We start from the raw sequence: 22,443 nt of genomic DNA, 5'->3' as shown, positions 1-22,443 counted from the left end.
ATTTCGTTGTATTTTTAGCTGCTGCTCCTTTGTTATCCTTTCAATATCAAAAGGACATGCATTTTCGTGCTCCTAGGCATCGAATATATCGAATTGCATACCAGGATATCTAGAATTGCACAAAAAAATTTCTTGAAAAAATTTGCAGGGGGTGGGTCGCAAAAATGGATCAAAAAACACAAAATGTCCTTTTTCTCGCAAACTGTAAGGACTACAAGGATGTGCTTTGGTGTCCAAGTAGTGCTCCTTGAGTGCTTTCAGAATATATCATTCGAAGCACGAAAGTCCTTACAGGAGCGGAGAAAAACAGCTTTTTTCGTATACAGAAAAACGGCTATAACTCCCGTATACTTTGCAGGATCAGGACGAAATTAGTGCCAAACGACCGCTTATGAAAAGGACTATCAGCTGGGTAAAGGACATCGAGTTCGTCCCTGTAGTTACGGAGTAAATAAGGATTTTGTGTTTTTGGCCACTTTGCTTGCGCCCTGAGGCTGAAAATTTCCAAGTTAATGGATATTAAGATGAACACATATTTTTTTGATGCAGTTCAATAGAGTCTGATGCTGTGAGTGTCGCAATCCAAAAATTTTGCAAATGCGACAGGATACAGCCAAGCTATGGCCAATATTCGCTAGTGGATTGCCTGTGCTAAGCAGCTGCAAAACGTTGCATACTTTCAAGCTAAGCTATGTAAATAAAAATGACGTAGGCAACAAACTTGGCGCTTGCTTACAAATGACTGGAGCAACAAACTTGACAATTATGTAGATACTATTTATTTATTTAAAATTATTTGTCAATTATTGTATTTGATTTGTTTAATTTGTTTTGTTTTTTGTACAAAGTAAAGTAATATTAAAATATATAATTGCAATATATATGATTGTGACTACGCTTAGAGCTTAGACTGAGGTTCCCACCCAAAAAACCTTAAGTGACTACAAAACCCGGGCTCCTCTGCTAAAAAATAAATACAAATACGCACACACATACACAGATAGGACACAGACACAAGCATACAAAAAAGAGTTAAAAGAGGGAGCGAAGAGCGAGTTGTAGGCAGCGCGAGTAGCTATATACACAATATAAAAAGCAGCAAGTGTCAACTAAACGGGCAGAAAGTCGCGTGGATCACCAATCTTGGGACTTAAACGCACTACGACCTGATCATCACCATCGCCAACTTCCAAAAAGGAATTCCAATCGGCTAGAAAATAGAAGCCATTCTTTTTCTTAGCTGGTGGTGGCTCCTGCGCAACCGGATCGGGTGCAAAGGAGTCGGCTAAATCATCCAGCGAGCCATTGCGTGACTCCTCTGTGGTGCTGCTGGACGGCGAGCTGCTGTCTAGTGTGTCGTCAAGGCTAACATTTAAGCTAAGACGCTCAGGCTGCTCCGTTGTGGTGGTGGTCGAGGTGGTGCTGGTAGTGGTGGTGCTGCTGCTGGTGCTATTGGCGCTTTGACGACGTGGCTTGTTGCTTTGCGTTGCCTGCGCCAGCTGCGACTGCAGGTAAAGCGCATCCGGCGTGCTAGCGCCAGTGGTGAGACTAACATTGAGCTGCTGCAGCTGCTGCAAATTGCTAATCAAGCGCTGCAGCTCGCTGAGATTGCCGGAGAGCTCTGCTGCAGGCGCGGGCGTAGCAGCTGGCTGCGCTAGCTGATAGTTAAGCTCACTGAATTCCGCCATTAAATCGCCATTGAGCACGCCCACCTGCTGCTGCTGCTCATCTGCTGCCTGCTGCTGCTCCAGCTGCACGCTGCGACGTCGAAAGCCTTGACCCAAGCTGGGCGCCTGCTCAGTGGGCACACCAATGCGATTGGCGGCGCGCTTGATAGCGGCTTCAATTATTTTGGTGGCGCTGTAAACAGGCAAATCCAAGCTGCTGGCAGTGCTAACACGCGTGGGTGTAAAACGCGGCGTGGCGGGTTTGCTGGTGGTGAGCGAGAACACAGCGGGTGAGCTGGAATCGTGAATGGGCGTGCTGCTAACAATGGGCAAAGCTGTGGTAGCTGGTGCGCTGGTGGTTGTTGTGCTTGTGGTTGTTGTTGTTGTGGTGCTGCTGCTGGTTGTTGGCGTGCTGCTCATTTGCAGCTGCGTTTCCAGCTGCTGACTTAGCTCTGTGGGCAGTGCCACGCCCAGCTGCTGCAGCTGCGCCGTATTGTAGAGCAGCTTTTGCAGCTCCGCAAGACTTTGCCTGTGCTTTAGCTTGGGCTTCACTGTAGTTGTTGGCTTGCTGCTTTTATAAATGGGCTGCAGCTGTCGCTCGCCTGCATCCTGCAAGCCTTGAAAGAATTGCTGATACTGCTGCAGCTCCTCGCTGCTGCTGCTAAGCAGCGGCTTGCTGGTGCTGCTGGCGGGTTGTCTATACACAGGCAGCTGCAGTTTGAGCTGCTCCAGCTCCAGCTCCTCTGCTGGCTGCTGCGCATAAACAATTTGTGTGCCGCTCAAGCTTTTCACATTATGCGTGCGCTGTGAAGCGGCGCTGGTTAGCTGACGCGCGGGCGCTGCTGTTGTTGTTGCTGTTGTTGCTATGGACTGCAGCTGCACGCGCTCCAGCTCCTGCACTTTGCTTAGCAGCTTCTGCAGCTGCACATAGTCGTGTGGCTGCACATCCGGCAGCAGCAGCTGATTGCTGCGCTCCAAGTGCTGCTGGCGGTTTTGTAGTTGCTGCTGCTGCTTGCTCGGCTGCTGCTGCTGCTCCAGCTGCTGCACGCGCGTCATTAAAGCAGCAAATTGCAGCGGATTTACTGTAGGCGCAGCGCTGCTGCTGCTAGTGCGTGGCGTTGTTGTTGTTGTTGTCGTTGTGGTGCTGCTGCTGGTGCTGGGTCTAGCTGTGCTGCTTTTGCTTGCGCGCGCCTGCTCATAAAGCCGCTCCAGCTGGCTATCATCGCTAAGCAAGCGCTGCAGCTGCAGCAGCTCTGGCGTTTCCAGCTGCAGCGACTGCTGCTTGACAGGCTTAGGCTTGGGCTTGGGCTTAGGCTGCTGTTGCTGTTGCTGCAATTGCTGCAGCAGCAGCTGCTCCAGCGGCTTGGCTGTTGTGCTGCTGCTGCTAACGCTTGGCGGCTTAAACTGCAGTCGCTCCAGCTCTTGCAGATTCTGCAGCAGCTTGGCCAGCTCATCCTGTCCACTCGCTGTGCGCTGCTGATTGCCCTGGCTGCCAAAATTCAGATCAATATGCGGATCGATGCGTCGACGTGGCTTCTTAGCTTCGATTAGCATGGGCGCGCCATGAGTTATAAGCGTTGCAAGCGTTGTAGGCGGCGTGGGCGTGGTTGTGGTGCTAGTAGTGCTAGTGGTGGTGGTGGTGCTGCTGCTGCTCTTGCTGCTTTGTAGTCGCTCCAGCTCCTGCAAATTCTGCAGCAGCTTGGCCAGCTCTGGCAGCTTTGCTGTTGCTGTGGACAGCTCCGTATGCGCGCCTGTTGGTTCCACTGTGGGCGTCGCTGCCTGCGTTTTCTGCAGCGACTTGGGCGCCTTTTTGACAATGCCAAAGCGCGTTAGATAACCCGCCACCTCCGGCTTAACGCGCAGCTCCTCGCCTATGTTTAGTGGCTTAAAGTTAGCATAGGCATCCGGTCTAATGCGCGCGCCCTGCATGCCACGCAAATCCGCCATGGCCACCACCTGCGGCTGCGGCGCACTCTCAGCTGCATAGTAATCCTCGCCAGCGTAGCGCTTATGATTGGACGCCACCGACTGCGCAGCGCCTATGCCCAAACTTTCTAAAATATCCGCCACTGGCTTCACTGTGCTGCTGCTGCTGCTTGGCTGTGGCTTGCGTCTGAACTCCACCTGCTTCGCATTGTAGTGTGAGCTGTAGCGCTGCGTCTGCGTCGGCGCCTGCACCTGGGGCAGCGGCTGAAACTGCATGCTGGGCATGCCCAGCGCTGGCGCTAGCTGATACATAACCGGCGCTGGCGCTGGCGGATGATACGTCGTTGCTGTTGGCTGCAGCTGCTGACGCACTGCAGCATTGTAGCTTGGCTTGTATGTGGTCGCCGCTACAGCGGGATTACCACCAGGCACTGTGCTTCGCGGCGGCGCACTGGGATCGGCTGTCAGAAATTTGATGGGATTTGGTGGCGTATACGCATCAATGACGCGTGTGACAGGCGGCCGCGTGTACAGCTCCTGCAGATTCTCCTCCGTATTGTTGTCCGTATTGAAGGGCAGCACCAGCATCAGCGCTCGCATGCTGTCCGCCCGGCTCAGATCGCCCGCCTCAATGCTCTTCTCGTACTCCTCGCGTGTCACCTTCTCATAGAGCTCCTCGATCTCGCCGCTGTGATTAACATTCATTAATTAATTGCTACTAATTTCGCTCAGTGTGGCTACTTACCGCGTTAGTCGCGGCAATGCTGGATCCCTTGCAAGTATTTTCTGCACCTCATCGATGGTCTGTTCGATCTCTGGCGGCTGAAAGAAACTCTTGTCCAGCTGCTGCACATAGTTTGCTCCTCCTCCCACTGCTGTGAGCTTGGCCTGCCCTTGTATGTTCGGCAGCGCTGCCACCAGCAGCAGCGAGCATAGCAACGCCAGCAGCGATCCTGGCAGACGCTTGCAGCAAGTCATTTTCTGCTTCTTCTTCTTCTACGTATGCTTCTTCTTCTTCTTGTGTTTCGCTGCACTGTAGCACAAAATATACAAATTTTAAAATTCTTTTATAATGCTAAATTGCTTAAGTCTATAAAACTAAATTGTTTAATTAACTTAATTTAATTTACTTTTTAAATATTCACTTAAAAATATTTTTACTACTTTGTTATATTCATTTTTATTATTTTTTTATTTGTCGTATTTGCGTTATTTAAATAAATAAATAACTTATTATTTTTTATATATTTTGCGCAGCAAATAAAACTCAACTAAATTGTTGTTTAAACAAATAAGCAAAAAAATTTATTTTTAAATATGTAAATAAAATTTGTTAATGCAATATATTTATTTATTTGAAGTATTTCTGTATATAAATAAATAATTTATTGTGCTAATAAAAATTGCTTTGTAACTAAATTGTTGTTTAAACAAATAAGCAATAGCTTTTATTTTTAAAGTAACTATGCATTTAAATAATAATTTGTTTATATAATTTTTATATATTTATTGTGTAAATTTAAATAAATAATTTATTACAACAACAGTAAAACTCAAGTATTTATTCACTCAAGTTTATTGTACAACTAAAAATAAAACAAAGCAACTAATTTGTATTTAAATTCATTTTCATTTAATACATTCGTTAAATTAAATTTAAATTGCTTGATTTGATTTATTTATTTAACTAACAAAGCCTTTTATTTTTTAAGCTGCTTAATTCAAATATTAAAAGCAATTTTCAATTTATTTTTACTCTATTTAACATTTACATTTTCAATGTGTTTCAATTAAATAAAATTAAACAACATTTTTGCCAATTGCTTTAATTTATAAAAGTTGCTTTTATTTTAAATACTTTTTTTATTAAAAGTATTTTATTTAGCACACTTTAGTTCACGCTGCTTTATTATTTGCTGCTGACAAAATATGTTGAAAATTAAATAAAATTTTAAATGAACATTTTTTAGCTGCCCACTGTGGCTGGCTAGAGATCTTGACGCAATTGGGACATGATTTCAACTGAAGCCAGTAGATCATTCCAGAGCAAACACACACACACATACACACACACACATGTGTAACTTATAAGAGTTGTGTACCAGTTTTGATTTAACCAGCTGAAGTTAACGCTTTTATTGCAATTAGAATGCGCGTCACGTAGCCCAAGTTGGCAGACTTGACAAACATAACATACTTAATAAAAAAAAAAAAATACCTTGGCCATAATTGTAACCACTTTGCCGCTAACCAAGTCAACTGGCTCTTTGTCTGTTGCTTAACTTGGAGCTTAGATTATCTAACAGTTCGCATTCATTGCTAACGGCTGCATTCGTCGCTTTCTACGGTCACTCATTAAATTTTTTTTTTTTTTTACAAACAGCAATTAAGTGAAAATTAAACGCTTCGATAGTTAGCGACTGTAACTTGCCGCCGCCCCACACCAAAATATTTAATCCTTAATAAAATTTATGATTTCATTTGTCTTCATTTCGTTTATAGCTGTCAACTATTTTTGATTTTATTGCTGTCGCTTTTGACAGCAACAACAACAGCAACAACAAAAGCGACAGCAACTAAAATTTGTCAAGCATTTCAATTTTACGTTTTTATGACTTTTTGCTTTTGCGGAAACTTTAAGACATTTGATTTGCTTTAGTTTTAGTTTGTTGTAAAAACCGCAAAGCTTAAAAATTAAAACTAAGCACAACTAATTAAATTTGTTGTAAGCTAAAATTAAAATGTTTGTCAATTAATCAAAAAGAATATTATTTTTTGTATAAAAAAATTTGTTATGTTCACTAAATTTTAATAGCAAAAGCCAACCACAAGCAATTTAATGTTAATTTTGCTCAATTAAACAAAATAAATATTATTATATATTTGTAAAAAATAATTGTATAAAAAATATTTAATTTTTAAATATTATATAATATTTGTTAAAATTAAAAAGCAATAAATTTAATTTTTTTGACATTTTATGTTTGTTAGTCAATTATTGATTTATTTGATATTCAGCAGCAATTAAATTGACTATATCCTCATTAGCTCACAATTAGCAACAAATATATCGCTGTCTACATGTCGTATACGTAATTTATGCTCGAGGCAACACACAAAATTCGTAGAAAAAAATACGCGCGCACTTTAATTTCATAATTGTTGATGCAAATAATTTGTTACAATTGCGCCAGCAACAACAAAAGCAACAACTGTAGTTGTAATAATAATAATAATAATAATACAATTAGTTAGCCAATCTTTTGTGAGTGAGTGCATTTTCCAATTCCAAGCCGGCAAACGTCACTGAAGCGCATTACACACACACACACAAGCAGTCTATGTGTGTGTGTGCAACAATTAAATTGCTGTTAAGTAATTTTTTGTTGTCCACTTTGTTGTTGTTTTATTATTACTAAGCTTGTTTTTCTTTCATTTCTTTACATGAAGTTTCAAACTCGATACATGCATATGCATATGATGTTATGTATGTGTGTGTGTGTGTGCGTGTGTGTGTTGGCCTAGTCTGCTACTACAGCTCATGACTAATTAAAGCGATTTGTGCCATTATTATTTGACGTTTTAATTTCTTTTTTCACACACAACTCTCAACAATTTGCTTTTTTGTTATTCAACTTGACACATTACACTCATATTTGAAAAAAAAAACATAAACAGACAGACAGACAGACAGAAAGCTGTATAAACATATAATGCGGAAGTGTCGCTTGCTGTCTCTGTTACTCTTAGTGCGCTCTCGCTCTCTTTCTCTCTTTGTATTAATGCATTTTTTAATTGATTTGCCTATAAATTTATTTTTATTTAGCTGCTGTGCTTAGGAAAAATTAACAAATTATTTATAAATTTAATAAAAAGCTGCTAAACATATTTATTTTTATTTTTTGTTTAAATTGTATTTTTTAAATGTTGATTATGCGCGAATTTAAATAAAAAAGGCTACATAATTTAAATTAAATATTTTTTAAAATGTAAATGGCAACAAAAATTAATTGCTTAAAAATATTAAAAACTTGCAACAAATACAAATTTGCTGGCAATTTACTTTTATTGAATTTATAAATTTAATAAAAAGCTGCTAAGCATATTTATTTTTATTTTTTACTTAAATTGTATTTTTTAAATGTTAACTGTGCATGCTTGAGCTTAAATAAAAAAGGCTACAGAATTTAAATTAAATATTTTTTTAAAATGTAAAGCCAACAAAAAAGCCAAACAAATTGCAAATTTGCTGGCAATTTTATTTTATTGAATTATTTTTAAATAATTCAATGCTTGTCAAAATAAATAAATCAAGCAGTGTACATTTTAATTAAAAGCTTGGTATTAGTAAGTGCAAGTCAAACTTTAGCGTTAGTAACAAATTTATAATTAAAGTTCTATTAATTTGTAAATTGTTTTGCTTTGATTCGCAGCCCTTGAACTCCAAACAAGCTTAACCCTGATTTAACAGCGTGAGAGTTACTTGGCGACAGCAGCAACAAAAACAAGCGTAACAACAACTTGAAAATAATAGTTAAGCGCCTCATTAGCAACAAATGCATTGTCCATTGTCTTGGAGAGCGAGACAGCGACAGGCGCTGGAGCTGCTTAAGCTAAGCAGCGCACTTCATTAGTTTAAGTTAAGTTAATCAAGAGCATTGCTACTGCTACAAGTAATAACTACGCTCGTTGCTTGGTCATTTGGTAAATGAAGTCTCGACCTTCACAAGTGTAGAGAGAAACAAAAAGCAATGCTAAATTAACGAGTGTACATTCGCCCAAGTGTACAGCAATCAGCAAAGGTTAAGCTAACATTGTTGTTGTTGTTGTTGTTGTTTGAGTTTCACAAGCGCACAAAAAATATAAATAAAACATCAAATATACAACACCGCGCCCTTCTATATTTAAAAAATGCAGAAAAGAAGAAAGTTGCGCTGTTGGTTCGCTTATGTTTTTTAAGAATCGTTAAGGCAACATAATTTATTTTGTTGTAACGGTTTATTGTCTACGGCTTCAGTGAAATGAATTTAAATAAAGAAATTTTCGTGCGCATATATATTGTATATTTTATATATTATACAATTTGAATGCTGTTTTGCTTTTTTTTGCTGGCAAACAAATGACTTAAGGCACAAACTTGCAGTTTGGCCAATTGAGCTGCAAGGCCGTTTCCGGTATGGCTCACTATTGAGAAAGCGGCGCGTCTCTTGCGCTCACTCACTCACTCACTTTTGGTCAATTAGTCACAAGCGGCGGCGACAAGTGGCCATAAAAATTGAGCAGCGTAGAGAGCGCGAGAGAGAGCGAGAGCGAGTTCAGCACTTTTACTGCAACTTGTTACAAATTTTACAGTTACTGTTACTCTTGCTGTTGTTGTTGTTGTTAGTAAATTTGCAATGCATTTTACAGCAGATTTTCCTGCTTTTGTTTGTTAGCCAGCCAGCCAGCCCAACTGGCTTTGGCTATATACCAACTTTTAGCTGCATGTTGCGGCTAAATTCTATTTAAGCCAAGTGGCAACTTGGCTGACAAGTGAATGTTGTTTTTTGGCTGGCCAGGCAGCAGCTACTCCAAAGCTACTCCAGCTCCAGCTCCAGCTCAGCAACGTGCCAGCCAGCCAGCCAGCCACCCAGCCGGCTTTATAGCCATGGCTATAATTGCAAATTTGCTGGCTTTAATCGATTCACATTTGCCCAGTTTCTATTTTGTATGCAGCTAAATATAGTTTAACTATTAAGCATTTCAGTTTCAGTTTGTTTGTTTGTTTTTATTTTTTTGTCAGTTGCACAACTTTTACCCAACAAACTTTTATAACACAATTGATTTTTGAGCTGCCTAATTGTTGTTATTACTATTATAAACTTTTTTTGTTTGTTATTGTTTTCGCTTTTTGTCGCTGTTTACCTTTAAATACTTTCACCTGAGCTGAGCAACAATAATAAAAAAAAGTTAAAAACACTTAAGCTGCGCACTTGTAAAAAATTGTGTTAATTTTTCAACATTTTACGTTTTGTATATTTGAAAACAAATATTGAAGCAGCGCATTTGAGTTGCATAAATTATTCTTTAAAAAAAATGTAATTCTTCAGGCAAAAAGTTGGGGTTCAACATTTTTATTTTTAGTTTCTGTTATATATTAAATATTTTGAAGTTGCGCAACTTGTTGTAAAAATATTTTTGTGACTTTTTTTATTTCTTGGAAATTTTTAATAATTAATTTAAATATTTACTGATTTTAGCTTTAACGTTTTTTTAAATGCTACAAATATTTTTGTGACTTTGTTGATTTTCTGCAAAAGTTTTTAACAATTTGCTGATTTTTGCTTTAAGCTTTAACGTTTTTTTTAATGCTACAAATTATGTTTGCAAATTTTATTTTATATATAAATCGATAACAACACTAAATAATAACAAGAAATAAATGTATTCTGATTGCTTTCAAGTTCAAAGCATTTTAAGCATATGCAAACAAGTTAGTTTTTGGGCCAAACTACCCACGCTACAAAAAACTAATCAATGCAGTCATGTCAAGGTCATGCCCAAAGCCTATGCAGGCAGCAAATTGAACAACAAGTTTGCTTAAGCGCAGGCGCAACAGAAACAAAAACAAAAGGCAAATGCACATAATATACTTTCAATTACATTTTAGCAGTAGTTTTCGTTATGTAGACTGCACACACTTTTATTCCTTGTTTACTTTTCACAGCTATGCACAAGAAAAAAAAAAAAAAGTCAAAGCACACACGCGCAGCAGAAAAAAAACAACTATAACTTGATAACGAATGCGAATGCAGCTAATATATATGGCAGCTATAACGGTGAATGGAGCTTAGCGCACGCGCAGCGACTAAACCATTTTCAATGAGCGCACGTATCAAACTGAAACTGAGCCACAGTCGCGGCGTCGACAATGCTGGCAGCGACGACAGCGCAGTCGCGCAGTCGACGTTGCAATTGAAAGAGAGCAAAGCATGCGTAAGCGAGAAAGAGCGCGCGCGTCAGTTTAGAAGCTGCAGCGTTTGTTCTCTTCTATTTTATGCTTTGGCCTGTGTGCCCAATGAGCGCTGCTACTTTGAACTCTTTAATTAGTTTAGCAAAGCAATTGCAGCTTGCCTTGGACTAAAGTCGCTGCTTCTTCTTCGCTCAGCGCACAGCAAATTTCACATTTCAATATTTCGTCATGCATAATAATAAACTAAAACCTATGTGTACGTCAATTATTGCATTCAATCAATCAATGATAATTATGCAAATGTAACTGTTTCTTACGCATTGTTTGTCCACTTGACTACACATTTTAATATGTATTTAATTTAAGTTTTATGTGTGTTGTTTTACATTTAGCTATTAGTTTGCTTTGGCTTTGGAATGCTTTGCTGCTCTTTGCGCCCATTTAAATGATTAAATGACTTACATAAGTCTTAACCACAACAGAGTAACGCAGTTAACCCTGGCTAGCAACAATGTTTAACAATATTTTGTGCTTTGTACGCTTTTGCTTGAAATAATTAATAGCAATTTTCGCAAACTCTATTACCAGCAGCAACAAAATATGTGTAACATTACAATTTAGCTTTAGTCTTGGCATTTATTTGCTTTTGTGGCCTTTGTGACATGTTGGGTGACAAAATGTGCGACACAATTTGCGGCTGACGCAGCGAATTTTTATTTTTTGTTGTTGCTTATGACTGACTTTGTCTATTGGTTGGAATTGCAAAACGCGCTACATACATAAATGACACCAACTGAACCGCCGCCGCCGACATGACTTGTCCAAATGGGCTACAAAACAGCAAATAAGGTAAATTGCTGCAAGTCTATAATGTGCAAATAATGAAAAACACAAGACTTGTTGCCATTTTTAGTGTCTGTGTGCATGATAAGGGGCGTTGGTTGCCCAGACGCATCTTCAGTAGCAAACTGTTGTCCGCTTGTTGTTGTTGTTGTTATTATTGCTTTTACTTTAAGCCAACGTTCACTTTCTCTGGCTGACGCTTTTGTTGTTTGCTTTGCTAATTTTGGCAAAAAAAATAAATAAAAACGTGAAACGCTGTTGCTGATTACGTGTTAGTCTATGCTAAATATATATAACATGCTACTAAATTATTCAATAGTTTAGACTAACCCACACACACACAACATTGTCACTAAAAACATTAAAGCTTGCATCATATATTAATTTTTATTTTTTGTACTGCATTGCATTGTGCACTGTGCTCCAATTCCTCAAATAAGTAAGCATAACATTAAGCATTACAACAATTGTAATAGCAGCAACTATAACATCGCTCACGCGCTCTATGCAATGCCAAGTTCGTTGCCTAAGTCTTTTTGTTTATCGTTGAAAATTTATGTCAACGCCACCGCCGCCGCGCACAGTTGCTTTTGTTGTTATTTTTTTCCGTCTTTATTTTTTGGCCCGCAAAGTGGCCAATCAATCAGACAACCCCAAAGGCCCGTTCGTCTGGCACATCATAAATGCCTTCAATGTTAATTAACATAAATAGTTTTAACAACAATTTGCTGCTAACCAAGTTGGACTCATCTGCAGCAGTATCGAGTGCAAGCCAAGCCGCAGCCGACTTGTTTGCTTTCGAAGCAAGTGAAAGGCCTGATCTGGCTCTGGCTCTGGCTCTGGCTCTCTCGTCAACGTCTTGTTTGCCAAACTTGCCTTAAAGCCACGTACAAAGTTGTTTATCATATAAACCCATTTGAAAATCTTCAGACAATCTTCCGCACGCATCTGCTCCAGCAGATCTCAATGCGTTTTCCTTATTTGTAGCTTGAAAGCTTTTGCACACAGCTTTTGGCTTACTAACAATATTCAAAGAGCCAAGATGCTGCGACGCATTGGCTTACATAACTCTTGAGTGCTCCGCATCTGTTTGGCTTTGGCGACACTTGAACGGCTGACCGGCGCCCACCAAGTCAAACAGGAAGGAAACACAGTCAAGCGTTCGAATTCAGCCGCTGAATGAGCATTCAAATTTTATTACAATTTAATCTCCACTCCATCAAGCATGCGCTTCTTTCATAGCTGCTGCTGCTTGCTTCCCCTCTCTTTCTCACGCAGTTAGCTCTTGTGTGTGTGTTTTTTTTTTTTCTTTTTCTGCTTTTTTAATTTTATAGATTTATGCACTTAAAATGAAAAGTAGGCTAAGGTTGGCTTGACATTTTTGGATTTAGTCATTTAATTGGGAACTAAACATAAACATTTGATTTTAATTTGTAGCTGTTCAATATATTGACTCTATTTTTAGCTGCGTCTATTAATTTTAAATCAATTTAAATCAAAGCATTCAAGTTTTGGTTTATATGCCTTTGCATATTTAAAACTTGCGCTACTCTTGTCAAGCTTGCATGCAAATCGATAGTTGTGGTGGCATGCTCTAATCGATATATTTGACGCACAGCTGTTCTGTTGTAAAACTGCTACTCATACGTAACGATTACTTTTTGCAGCAGAAAGTTATTCAAACGTAGTGCACATATAATTTGTATATATAATATATACCGAAGCCATCTTTTGACTGAACACTGATTTATTCCAAGTGTTTTATAACATATGCTGTGCTATTTTAAGCAAACAGTATTCAAAGTATTCACTCGTTACAATATTCACTTAATCGTTCCGCGATTGTTCTACGTGCAAGTGTGTGTGACTGTGTGTTTGCGAGTGTGTGTGTGTTAGAGTAGTGCGGGTGTGTGAATGAAAAACTGGCAACTGTGAAAATATAACCAAAAATAAAGGCAAATTCATAGCGAGTGCGTTGACTCTGCCCCAGCAGCAACAACATAACATAACTGTTACCATCCACAGCAGCAGCGGCACGGCCATGGCGGATGCGGTGGCCAACAAGAAGAAGACCAGAAACAAAAAGAAGTCACAGGCACAGGGGCAGAACCAGGTACTGGCTAAAGTGAACCCCAAACCTGTCAAGGCAAAGCTCAATGGCCATGTTGAGCATCAGCAGACGGACAATGACCAGGTGGATATGGATGTGTCCTTAATCAATGGATTAATGGAGAAGGTCCAGCTCTGCAATGGTCACGGCAAGGAGCAGCTGACCAGCAGCCATGTCAATGGCCATGCCTACAACAACAATCACCTTAATACCAACAATAACAACAACAATAATCATAATAATAGCAACAACAACAATGAGCTAAGCATAAACAGTGCAAAAAGCAATAATAGCAACAAGAACAATAACACTAGTAAAGCAAAAAGCAACCACAGCAAGCCCAAGATAACGCAGAGAGAGGCGGAGGAGGAGGAGCTAGATCCAAGCGTAACAACAACACCAACTAAAATATGCACTGCCAATACAGAAGCCACAGCAGCAACAAAAACCACAAAGACAAGCGCCTTGGCCATTGCAACAAGGGGTGGCATAAAGCCAGATCGCCAAGAGGAACAACAACAGCCACAAGAGGAGGTGCCCACAACATCGGCAGCGGCTGCTGCTGCTGCTTCCACAACTACAACCACCACCACCACAGAGCCCATGGCCGTGTCTAAGCTCGAAACTGAGCCCGTGTCCGTGCCCGCTAACCAACTTCAGTTAGAACCTGCCATTACAGCCGATGAAATCGTTTATAAAGAATACGAAGCCGAGCATCAGATGCATGTAAGAGTGAAGGGTTAACCTCTTTCTTTTCGGTAGTTATATAATTGCTAATGCCATTTGCATTTACAGGACATAATGCGACTGATACAAGCCGAGCTGTCCGAGCCATATTCGATATACACCTATCGCTATTTCATTTACAACTGGCCAAAACTATGCTTCCTAGCCTCGCACGATAATCAATATGTAGGCGCCATTGTATGCAAGCTGGACATGCATATGAATGTGAGACGCGGCTATATTGCCATGTTGGCGGTGCGCAAGGAATACCGCAAGCTCAAAATTGGCACCACGCTCGTGACCAAAGCCATTGAGGTTTGTTAAACAAATGGACAAGTTACTGCAACTGCAACTAAACTATCAGCATTAGAGCTGGATCCAGCCCTAGCTCGAGTTGACACCAACTAATCATTAAACACTAACTGCTAAATGTTAAAAATGTATGCAATGACTTACCAGCTTATATAATCCATTATTATTGTAAATTGCAGGCCATGCTAGCTGACAATGCCGATGAGGTGGTGCTGGAAACAGAGATGCGCAACGAGCCGGCGCTGCGTCTGTATGAGAATCTGGGCTTTGTGCGTGACAAGCGACTGTTTCGTTACTATCTCAATGGCGTGGACGCACTGCGCCTGAAGCTTTGGTTCAGATGAGCCACACTGTATGCTGAAGCCATCGAGAGGATTGTCTAGCGAGAAAGAGAGGGAAAGAGAGAGCGCTCTACAAACGGATGCCTTGTTTCGACTATATATACAGACAGATATGTATATAGAGTTCAAAAAGTGAACCCAAATGTATATCCAAGGGGCTGGCTTCCATGCTGTTGTTCACACCACACACACACACACGCGATCGGCACACTTTGATTGATTGATTGTTTTTTTTTTTTTTTTATATACAATTGTAATTAATAACTTAATCAATTTATAATAATTTTATATTAGGCATTTGTCGTTCGGCTTCTATTTCTTCTTGGCTCATGTGGCGCATGACAAACAATCTTTTTGTACCTATTAACTAGGCTTTACAATTAACAATTTACTTTTTTATGTAAATTATTTAAAACATATGTATGTATTTAAGCAAACACACACACACACAACCACACCACAGCGGAGACGGAAGAAACAGTAGACAGTAAATAGAAGAGCAAAGCAACAATCTAAATAAATGCAAACACAATTAACGCGATACGAAACTTTACATCCTAGACAATTGTATGCAATATGTGATCAACAAAAATAAGTATATATACATATACATACACATCGCGTGTATATGTATGTATAAATAGTTTAAAAAAAAGGGCTTTCATTTAGCAGTCATGGCAGTCCCTGTTTACACAAAAGCAATAAACAAGTTCATAGAATTGAGTCTAATTACTTACTAACAATTATGCATAAATAAACACATATTGGTTTGTTTATGCAAACATTTTTGAAAAGCAAATAATTTACATAGCTAACAGCCTTCTGTTAAGTACCAACATAATTGCATAATATTTATACTTACGTAGTACGTACATACAAACAAATATGTTAAATTAAATTGCGCGTGCTTATTGATCGCATTTTAAAATTGATATCACAGCCATATAGATAAACCGAACAAACAAATATACATATATATATATATATATATAAAAAGATATTTAAAACATAAGCAGGCATATTTACGTGTATGTGTGTATTTTGAAATGGCGGCAGGAAGAGAGACCCGTTGTTAACGATCAAGACTTTGCCCTTAAAACAATACAAATAAATAACAAAAGAATATAAGATATAGTGAAATCAAATTGATGAACAGAAAATAAATTAAACAATTACAAACAAATATACATAAATAAATGAAACTGTGTATAATTTTTTATGGAATCATTAGCATATTATAACTATAATTGTTGCAAGGCGTATAGGAAATAGTTTACCTTTGTATAATCAAAACTATACATGTTTCAATCAAAGGCAAACTTAAGCCATACTTAAAATAATAAAGTTTTTTAACTACTACTAAACTTGAAAACATTCTGCACAATATGGCAACACCGCTCTGTTAATATACAGCAAAGTAACATGAACACGCTTAGCGTTAACATTATGCTGACTGCCGTTAGCATTTAAAATAAGAGACAAATTATCACAACGAATACATAAATTAAATAATGTTAAAAGTGAATTTTCCTTTTGCCCAGTTATATTGCTATGGATTAATTAACAGCAATTACACACTTAGAAGTTTTGTATTTTTTTATGATAGCAACACAATTACATGAATATTTCCAATAACACATAAATTGTTAAAAGTTTTGTTTTTTAATACCGGCGGGTACAATTTGTCACTCGGTTTTTAAAATTAAAAATGTACATTTTAAATGCCATTAGAGATTAAAGATATTAATATAGACATCTATAAATAGTTTAAATTTTAAACCATTTTAAACTAATCATTAGGGTTGGCTTTGCGAGCTTCTGTTTTTTTCTTTTGCTTGCTTGGTATGTTAGCTGAGTATATGGTTAATATAGTTGTATACACATACATACGCTTGAATAAATATATATTTCTTACATATAATTGACGGGCTCAATGCCAAGAAGTGCCAACGATAGATTCAGCACCTGACGCACCGCCTTTACCAAGTAGACCCGTGCATGGAGTACCGGCATTAGATTAGCTCGATGCTGCACAAGAATCTGCTTGTTGCGATAATATCTACTGAAGGTGGATGCCAAGCCGACAATATAGCGCACTAGTATATGTACACCAACGTGGCCCTCTCTGAACTGCAACAATACGGACTCAATCATCTCCGGGAAGTGCAGCAAGTAGCCATAGATGAGATGCCAATCAAGCTGCAGACAAAATTTTAACATTTGGTTATTAGATTAACAACTTATGTCACTTCATGGCTTACATCTTCTTCTAGAGTGCTGAGATCAACGCTTTCTAGTGGTGGCAAAGGTCCATAGACGCCAGTCTCCACCTTGCCATTGAATGTGCGCAGCAGCGTCTCCAGACGTGCCGAATTGTACAGTATATAATTTGCGCCCTTGGAACTGCCAAGACCGTTGGATACCAAAGAGGCGCAGCTGCTGTGACGTACCTCGAATAAGTCAACAATAACAGCCGCAAAGCCAAGACGGCGCATTAGGTCCTGAAAACCTTCGCCCTGGGGGCAGTCGCGCACGCCATGACGATGCATGGCAATCAGCAACATGTCATTCGAGCGTATACTAGAATAGACGTATGATTAGTTGGAACGAAACATATAGAAGGAGCATTACATGCTTACTTCATATAGCTGAGGCTGTCCAAGGTGGTGGCGGCTTTCTTGTGTGATTCGACAACGGGCCCACATACTAGACGCACTTCCTGCCTGACTGGGTTGCCGGGGTCCCCATCTACTATATCGGGTTGAGTTGGACGACGTGCATGATTGTTACTGTCAATGCTTATGACCAGTGTCTCGTCTGTCTGGTCTTCGGGCTCTACCGGATGCATGTTGGTGTACTTTAGCAAGCGGCTGACAATCATAAACAATTGCCTGGCACGAAACTTGTGCATTTCCTTGGAATTGCCGGGCGGGGCCTCCACATCAAGGAACTGTTCATGTAGTACAAGAGACACTGTGGTGTCCGGCGCAAATTCCAGCTTCTGGGGCTTTCCATACAGCTCACCAAGCTGCATTATGTTGCCAATCACATGTGCAACAATTGGTGCGCGCTGGAAACGCAGAGCATAGCGCTCCTTGCGCAATTTGGTAACGCTTGCAAGCGGAAAGATCCATTCCTTGCTCTTCTCAAGAATCAGCTGCACAGCCTCCTCATCGGGTATCATTTGCTGGTCCAAGTGGCGCAGCTGTAGTCCACGACGCTGGCAAAAGCATGCCCAATTGATCCGGCTGGCCGCAATGCTCAAATCTCCAAACTGCACAATACTCTCGTTGTGATAGTGCAAAAGCTCACCATAGCGCGTATAGACATGCTCCCTCTCCTCTTCTGCCCTATCTTGGAATCTAGCAAAGTAGTGAATAAGCTGACATGTCAACTCGGTTATGGGATTGTGCGACATGGCTGGGGCTGGCTCTGCCGGTAGGGCTGCTGCCATTAGGGCTCCTGTGACTTACTTTACGCGCAACTGCAAAGACAATGCAATGGCAAAAGTTTGGACAAATTGTTTGCTTTGCCCACAATTTCTACGCTCTGGATGTGTTTAATCAACTAGCAGTTATGCACAATATGACATTTTCTATTAATAAAAATGATTTTAAGATAAATTTGCGGCCAAAATTGTAAATTCGTCGCCAAGTTTTGTGCTTTTGAAATGTTTTTGTGAAAAATTTCCAGCTGAGACCTATCGAGCAAACTACAAGAGTAATCGCTCATTTGTTATCGAAAATGTATATCGAGCAGCCTATCTAACCGTATGTGTGGTTTCGTATTCCCAAATTCATAACAAACAGCAAAAAGGCTACAAAAACAAATGCCGCATATCTTTGGCTCTGGCTCACGCCTGGTGGATCTAGGCGTCGTCTGTCTGATCTGTTTGCGCGACGAGCCCGGCTTCTGCTCCATTTATGGCCAGGATTTGGATACGCCACAAATGCAAATTGTGGACAAGATACGCTGCTGCAGTGTATTGCAATTGGAAAAGCCAGAGATCTCGCAGCTGCCAAACAAAATTTGCCATGGCTGTCGCACCGAACTAAGCATAACATATCGCTTCCAGCAGAAATGTATAGAAGCGGAAAAGGTATTTCGAACGGCAACGACAGCGACAACGCTGCTGCTGGACATGGATAAACTGGAGTTAGAGCAGCAGCAAATACTGAAGTTACCTGCTAGTTTAAAGATAAAGCGCTTGGAAGCGGAACCGCCCGTGCCTGAAGAGATAGCACCAGTAATAAAACCAGAGTCGAACAAGCTGCTGTCGCTGGACGTGGAGTGGGCGCAGCGTGAGGAAATAGAGGATGAGCAGCTAGAGCTACAGCAAGAGTTGGCGGAAGCCAAGCTGGAGGAACCAGAGGAAGCGGAAGAAGACGAAGAATTGCAGGCATTAGATGGTACCGAGGACTATGCGCTGCAAGAAGAAGTGGGAGAGGAGGAGCTGGAAGAGGACGAAGTACCAGCACCGGCAATACCTGCTCAGCCATTCTGCAGCATTATAAGCGCACCCAATCGTCGCACCAACGAACCAAAAATCTGCGACATTTGTGGCAACACCTATCGCTATCAACATGCACTAAATGCGCACATGCGTCGCCACAACAACGAACGTCCCTACCCCTGCGAAGTGTGCCAAAAGGCATTCATTTCCAACGTCGAGTTGCGTCGACACATGCGCGTGCACACTGGACAAAAGCCCTATGGCTGCCACTATTGCGAGCGTCGCTTCTCCGACTTTGGCAGCAGCAAGAAGCACGAACGCATACATACGGGCGAGCGTCCCTATGTGTGCGAAGTATGCTCCAAGGGATTCGCCTATGCGCATGTGCTCTCGGTGCATCGAAGGACACATACGGGCAAGAAGCAGTTCCAGTGCACACATTGTGACAAGGGCTTTACCAAAAAGAGCTATCTGCTGGCGCACATGGAGCAGCATCGCGGCGGTGGCAGCACAGGCAACGAAGCTGCCAACACCAGTCAAGGAGCTGGCGCCATGGAGCTGGGCGCCACCAAGCTACGGCTGCCCGTGCGTAAACGTGAAAGGACGGGGCAGCAGCTGCATCTAACACCGCCTGCAGCTGTGAATGAATTCGAGTTAGGCATGGAGACCAAAGTGCTGGAGGAATGCATAGTTACCAACGATTTCATGTTTAATGATGATGCGCAGGAGCAGCAAGAGCATAACTACCACGATACGGAGCTGGACGAGAATGCCTTTGAGACGGTGCAACATGTTAAGGTGCCCTATGGCTTGGTTGGTGATCTGCTCGACGATGATCTTGTCAACGCCGCCAAATACCTGATCGAGTAGCTTAGTTCCTTCCTTCCTTCCACCTTATTCAACGCCTCGCCGCACTCCTTAGTTAGTATTATGTCTTAAGCTAGAACTAACCACAAACTGTGTAAATATTATTAAACAAATTTATGAAACGAAACAAAAACAATACCAGTTCATTATTTTGGTTTATGAAATTTGGGGTCGACAACTGTTTAAACAGCTTACAGTGGAAACTCACTAAACAAAAAAGTTGTACAAATTATATCATAGAAATTTTAAATTATATACACCAAGACGTTTATAAGTTTAGCAATAGTTTACTTTACAATAAATTGCACAAAAATTAAAAACAGCTGAAGCTTTTATTAAAGATAGAACATCATTTTGTATATTTGCTATAAAAAATTCGGACAATTGGGCTAACAATTTATTGCTTTTCTCTTGTTGTTTCCTATTTATTTCATAATCTTTTTCTTTTTTTTGCTTAAGTTTCATTTTCAGCATTGTTTTTCATATTGTTGGCTTGGAAAGATAAAGAAAGTAGAGAAGAACGCACGTTGCCAAGAACAACCAGTGAGGTGGGCACGAGTGACGGAGCACGTTTCTGAACCGGTTTCGGCGGCGAGGTCAACGTTTTGCCCATGGGCTAACACACACAATTATTAACATAATTTAAATTTATATTTTAAGACTATTTGCTCCCCCCTCAGCATCAAAGTAGGTTTGGAAAAGTGTACAAAAAAAAATTATAAATACAAATGTATAAAAATTAGGGGGGCAGCATTTGGCTGACTAATCCTCGAAAGTAATGCGTCCTGGACCATGATTCTTCATATAGCGCCTGTAGGCCTTATAGCGTGGATTCTCCGCCAGCTTTTTCTTCATCTCTTCATCCTGATCGGCCTTCCAGGCGACATAGTTGTCGCGCTCCCACAGCTGCAGCCTCAGATAATCCTCCAGCTGTTGTGGTTCCAGCGCATTGAACTGATGCTGTCCCATGCCCATGTGGCGACGTATAAGATATAGCTTCTGCTCCCGGCCATAGGGCTGCTTCAATATGGTATAACGCCAGAACCATTGCGCATGCCACACCAAGAAGTTGAACAAGGTATATGGACAAATAAGTAACTGCACCCATATGACATCCGTGACGCGTGGCTTGGCATAGCCACCTTGCACGTCCATCTTCTCCTCAATGACACGCAGTATAATGCGCTCCAATTCTTCCTTCTGCTCCGTCTTGCTCATACGATTCTTGCCCTTGCTTTTGTGCAGACGCTCGTTGATCTCATCCCGCGCTATGTCCAGCGCACGATTGCGATACTTGGGCACCGTAGCAAAATATTTAATGGCTGCATCATAGCGCTGCCAGCCAGAATAGTATTGTATGATTGATATAATGGTTAGTGTGGCCACTATGACCACACGCACATCCACTTTGGGCGCCACGCGCCTTCTGTAGTAGCGATAATAATGAGCATAGTATGCATCGGGATTGTCCAACATATAGTCATAATCGTTGCGTGACTCCTCATCGCGCAATATCTCATAGGCAGTGGCTATCAGCTTGAACTGCTCCTCCGCCACCGCCTTGGCCTCCTCGCCACGGTGCAAATCCGGATGAGTTTTGCGCGCCAGCAAACGATAGGCTTTGCCTATCTCCGCCTTGGAGGTCTCACGCGTCACGCCGAGCACATCGTAGCAGTTCTCTTTGCCACAATACAGACCCTCTAGCAGTCCCAGACATAACGTCGGCAATGCCGCTAGCACCAGACAGGTGGCAACCCAACTCTTACTCGCTTGTGTGTGTGGCATTTTGTTGGCAACAGCTGTTGTTGCTCCTTTCAGTCTTGATTGATTGGCAACTGTTCCGCAGCACCACACGCTTAGCCGGCCCGCGCACCGCTTAGCAACTGCATAGAAACAAACTGTAAAGACCACTCAAAGCTTAGGTAAAGATATATAGACCGCCTAAAGCTTAGGTAAAGATAAATTTTTAGCCGCGCTGCAGGGCTGCTAGCTTCGCTTTTTCCCGTCAAATCTCGCTTTTTTGAAGCTCAACTGCGGACAACAAGTTTAGAGCTGCATATTCTGTATATCGTAAGAATGGATTTATTTTCCCGCCCTTTTACAAAATTACGAAATGCTTAAAATATACAACATCAAATGAGCTGTCACTGCTTGTAGATACTTGTCAATCAATACTTAACATTTATTTTTTCTGAATATTTATTTATTGTAAATAAAGTTTATTTATTTTAAATTCCCTAAACATG

At 40.8% G+C, this 22,443-nt stretch overlaps 5 protein-coding genes across 8 annotated transcripts; 2 read left to right on the top strand and 3 right to left on the bottom strand.

Moving 5' to 3' along the window:
* Positions 1–816: 816 nt before the first annotated feature.
* Positions 817–10,455, bottom strand: LOC108604949 (mucin-5AC). The gene is made up of 3 exons (XM_033294480.1): positions 10,236–10,455; positions 4,339–4,626; positions 817–4,281 (listed from the first exon to the last, which is right to left on the bottom strand). Exons 2-3 carry the CDS (start codon positions 4,569–4,571, stop codon positions 1,110–1,112), a joined length of 3,405 nt encoding a protein of 1,134 aa, XP_033150371.1. The 5' UTR covers positions 4,572–4,626; positions 10,236–10,455; the 3' UTR covers positions 817–1,109.
* Positions 10,456–13,198: 2,743 nt separating this feature from the next.
* Positions 13,199–15,111, top strand: LOC108605509 (N-alpha-acetyltransferase 30A). 2 transcript variants are annotated; one of them, XM_017995259.2, is made up of 4 exons: positions 13,199–13,358; positions 13,417–14,224; positions 14,294–14,539; positions 14,716–15,111. In XM_017995259.2, exons 2-4 carry the CDS (start codon positions 13,430–13,432, stop codon positions 14,878–14,880), a joined length of 1,206 nt encoding a protein of 401 aa, XP_017850748.1. In that variant the 5' UTR covers positions 13,199–13,358; positions 13,417–13,429; the 3' UTR covers positions 14,881–15,111. The 2 variants fall into 2 exon arrangements, with proteins under 2 accessions (XP_017850748.1, XP_017850747.1); XM_017995258.2 differs by having other exon boundaries at positions 13,414–14,224.
* Positions 15,112–15,941: 830 nt separating this feature from the next.
* On the bottom strand, positions 15,942–18,536 carry LOC108607112 (DALR anticodon-binding domain-containing protein 3). 3 transcript variants are annotated; one of them, XM_017997741.1, is made up of 4 exons: positions 17,517–18,536; positions 17,139–17,457; positions 16,793–17,076; positions 15,942–15,969 (listed from the first exon to the last, which is right to left on the bottom strand). In XM_017997741.1, the coding sequence occupies exons 1-4, from the start codon at positions 18,329–18,331 to the stop codon at positions 15,957–15,959; spliced, it is 1,431 nt and encodes a 476-aa protein (XP_017853230.1). In that variant the 5' UTR covers positions 18,332–18,536; the 3' UTR covers positions 15,942–15,956. The 3 variants fall into 3 exon arrangements, with proteins under 3 accessions (XP_017853230.1, XP_017853232.1, XP_017853231.1); XM_017997743.2 differs by lacking the exon at positions 15,942–15,969 and adding an exon at positions 16,455–16,728 and having other exon boundaries at positions 17,517–18,535; XM_017997742.1 differs by lacking the exon at positions 15,942–15,969 and having other exon boundaries at positions 16,455–17,076; positions 17,517–18,535.
* A 39-nt stretch (positions 18,537–18,575) lies between these two features.
* Positions 18,576–20,361, top strand: LOC108607111 (zinc finger and SCAN domain-containing protein 12). The gene has a single exon (XM_017997740.2). The coding sequence runs from the start codon at positions 18,707–18,709 to the stop codon at positions 20,198–20,200; it is 1,494 nt and encodes a 497-aa protein (XP_017853229.1). The 5' UTR covers positions 18,576–18,706; the 3' UTR covers positions 20,201–20,361.
* A 249-nt stretch (positions 20,362–20,610) lies between these two features.
* LOC108605728 (dnaJ homolog subfamily C member 25 homolog) lies at positions 20,611–22,167 on the bottom strand. The gene has a single exon (XM_017995521.2). It carries the CDS (start codon positions 21,980–21,982, stop codon positions 20,960–20,962), a length of 1,023 nt encoding a protein of 340 aa, XP_017851010.1. The 5' UTR covers positions 21,983–22,167; the 3' UTR covers positions 20,611–20,959.
* Positions 22,168–22,443: the final 276 nt, after the last annotated feature.

This window comes from Drosophila busckii, chromosome X (assembly GCF_011750605.1).
Source record: "Drosophila busckii strain San Diego stock center, stock number 13000-0081.31 chromosome X, ASM1175060v1, whole genome shotgun sequence".
Classification (NCBI taxonomy): Eukaryota; Metazoa; Arthropoda; class Insecta; order Diptera; family Drosophilidae; genus Drosophila; species Drosophila busckii.
This window is presented reverse-complemented; position numbering and strand designations above follow the sequence as displayed.

What these genes read in the sequence shown, in the direction of transcription:
- LOC108607112 (XM_017997741.1), bottom strand. Translation starts at nt 18,331, where the DNA reads ATGGCAGCAGCCCTACCGGCAGAGCCAGCCCCAGCCATGTCGCACAAT. An exon ending in GACAGCCTCAGCTATATGAA is followed by an intron (nt 17,458 to 17,516) that starts GTAAGCATGTAA and finishes CGTCTATTCTAG; the next exon opens with TATACGCTCGAATGACATGT. An exon ending in TCAGCACTCTAGAAGAAGAT is followed by an intron (nt 17,077 to 17,138) that starts GTAAGCCATGAA and finishes TTTTGTCTGCAG; the next exon opens with CTTGATTGGCATCTCATCTA.
- LOC108604949 (XM_033294480.1), bottom strand. Translation starts at nt 4,571, where the DNA reads ATGACTTGCTGCAAGCGTCTGCCAGGATCGCTGCTGGCGTTGCTATGC. An exon ending in GCATTGCCGCGACTAACGCG is followed by an intron (nt 4,282 to 4,338) that starts GTAAGTAGCCAC and finishes TGTTAATCACAG; the next exon opens with CGGCGAGATCGAGGAGCTCT.
- LOC108605728 (XM_017995521.2), bottom strand. Translation starts at nt 21,982, where the DNA reads ATGCCACACACACAAGCGAGTAAGAGTTGGGTTGCCACCTGTCTGGTG.
- LOC108607111 (XM_017997740.2), top strand. Translation starts at nt 18,707, where the DNA reads ATGCCGCATATCTTTGGCTCTGGCTCACGCCTGGTGGATCTAGGCGTC.
- LOC108605509 (XM_017995259.2), top strand. Translation starts at nt 13,430, where the DNA reads ATGGCGGATGCGGTGGCCAACAAGAAGAAGACCAGAAACAAAAAGAAG. An exon ending in AAGCCGAGCATCAGATGCAT is followed by an intron (nt 14,225 to 14,293) that starts GTAAGAGTGAAG and finishes TTGCATTTACAG; the next exon opens with GACATAATGCGACTGATACA. An exon ending in TCGTGACCAAAGCCATTGAG is followed by an intron (nt 14,540 to 14,715) that starts GTTTGTTAAACA and finishes TGTAAATTGCAG; the next exon opens with GCCATGCTAGCTGACAATGC.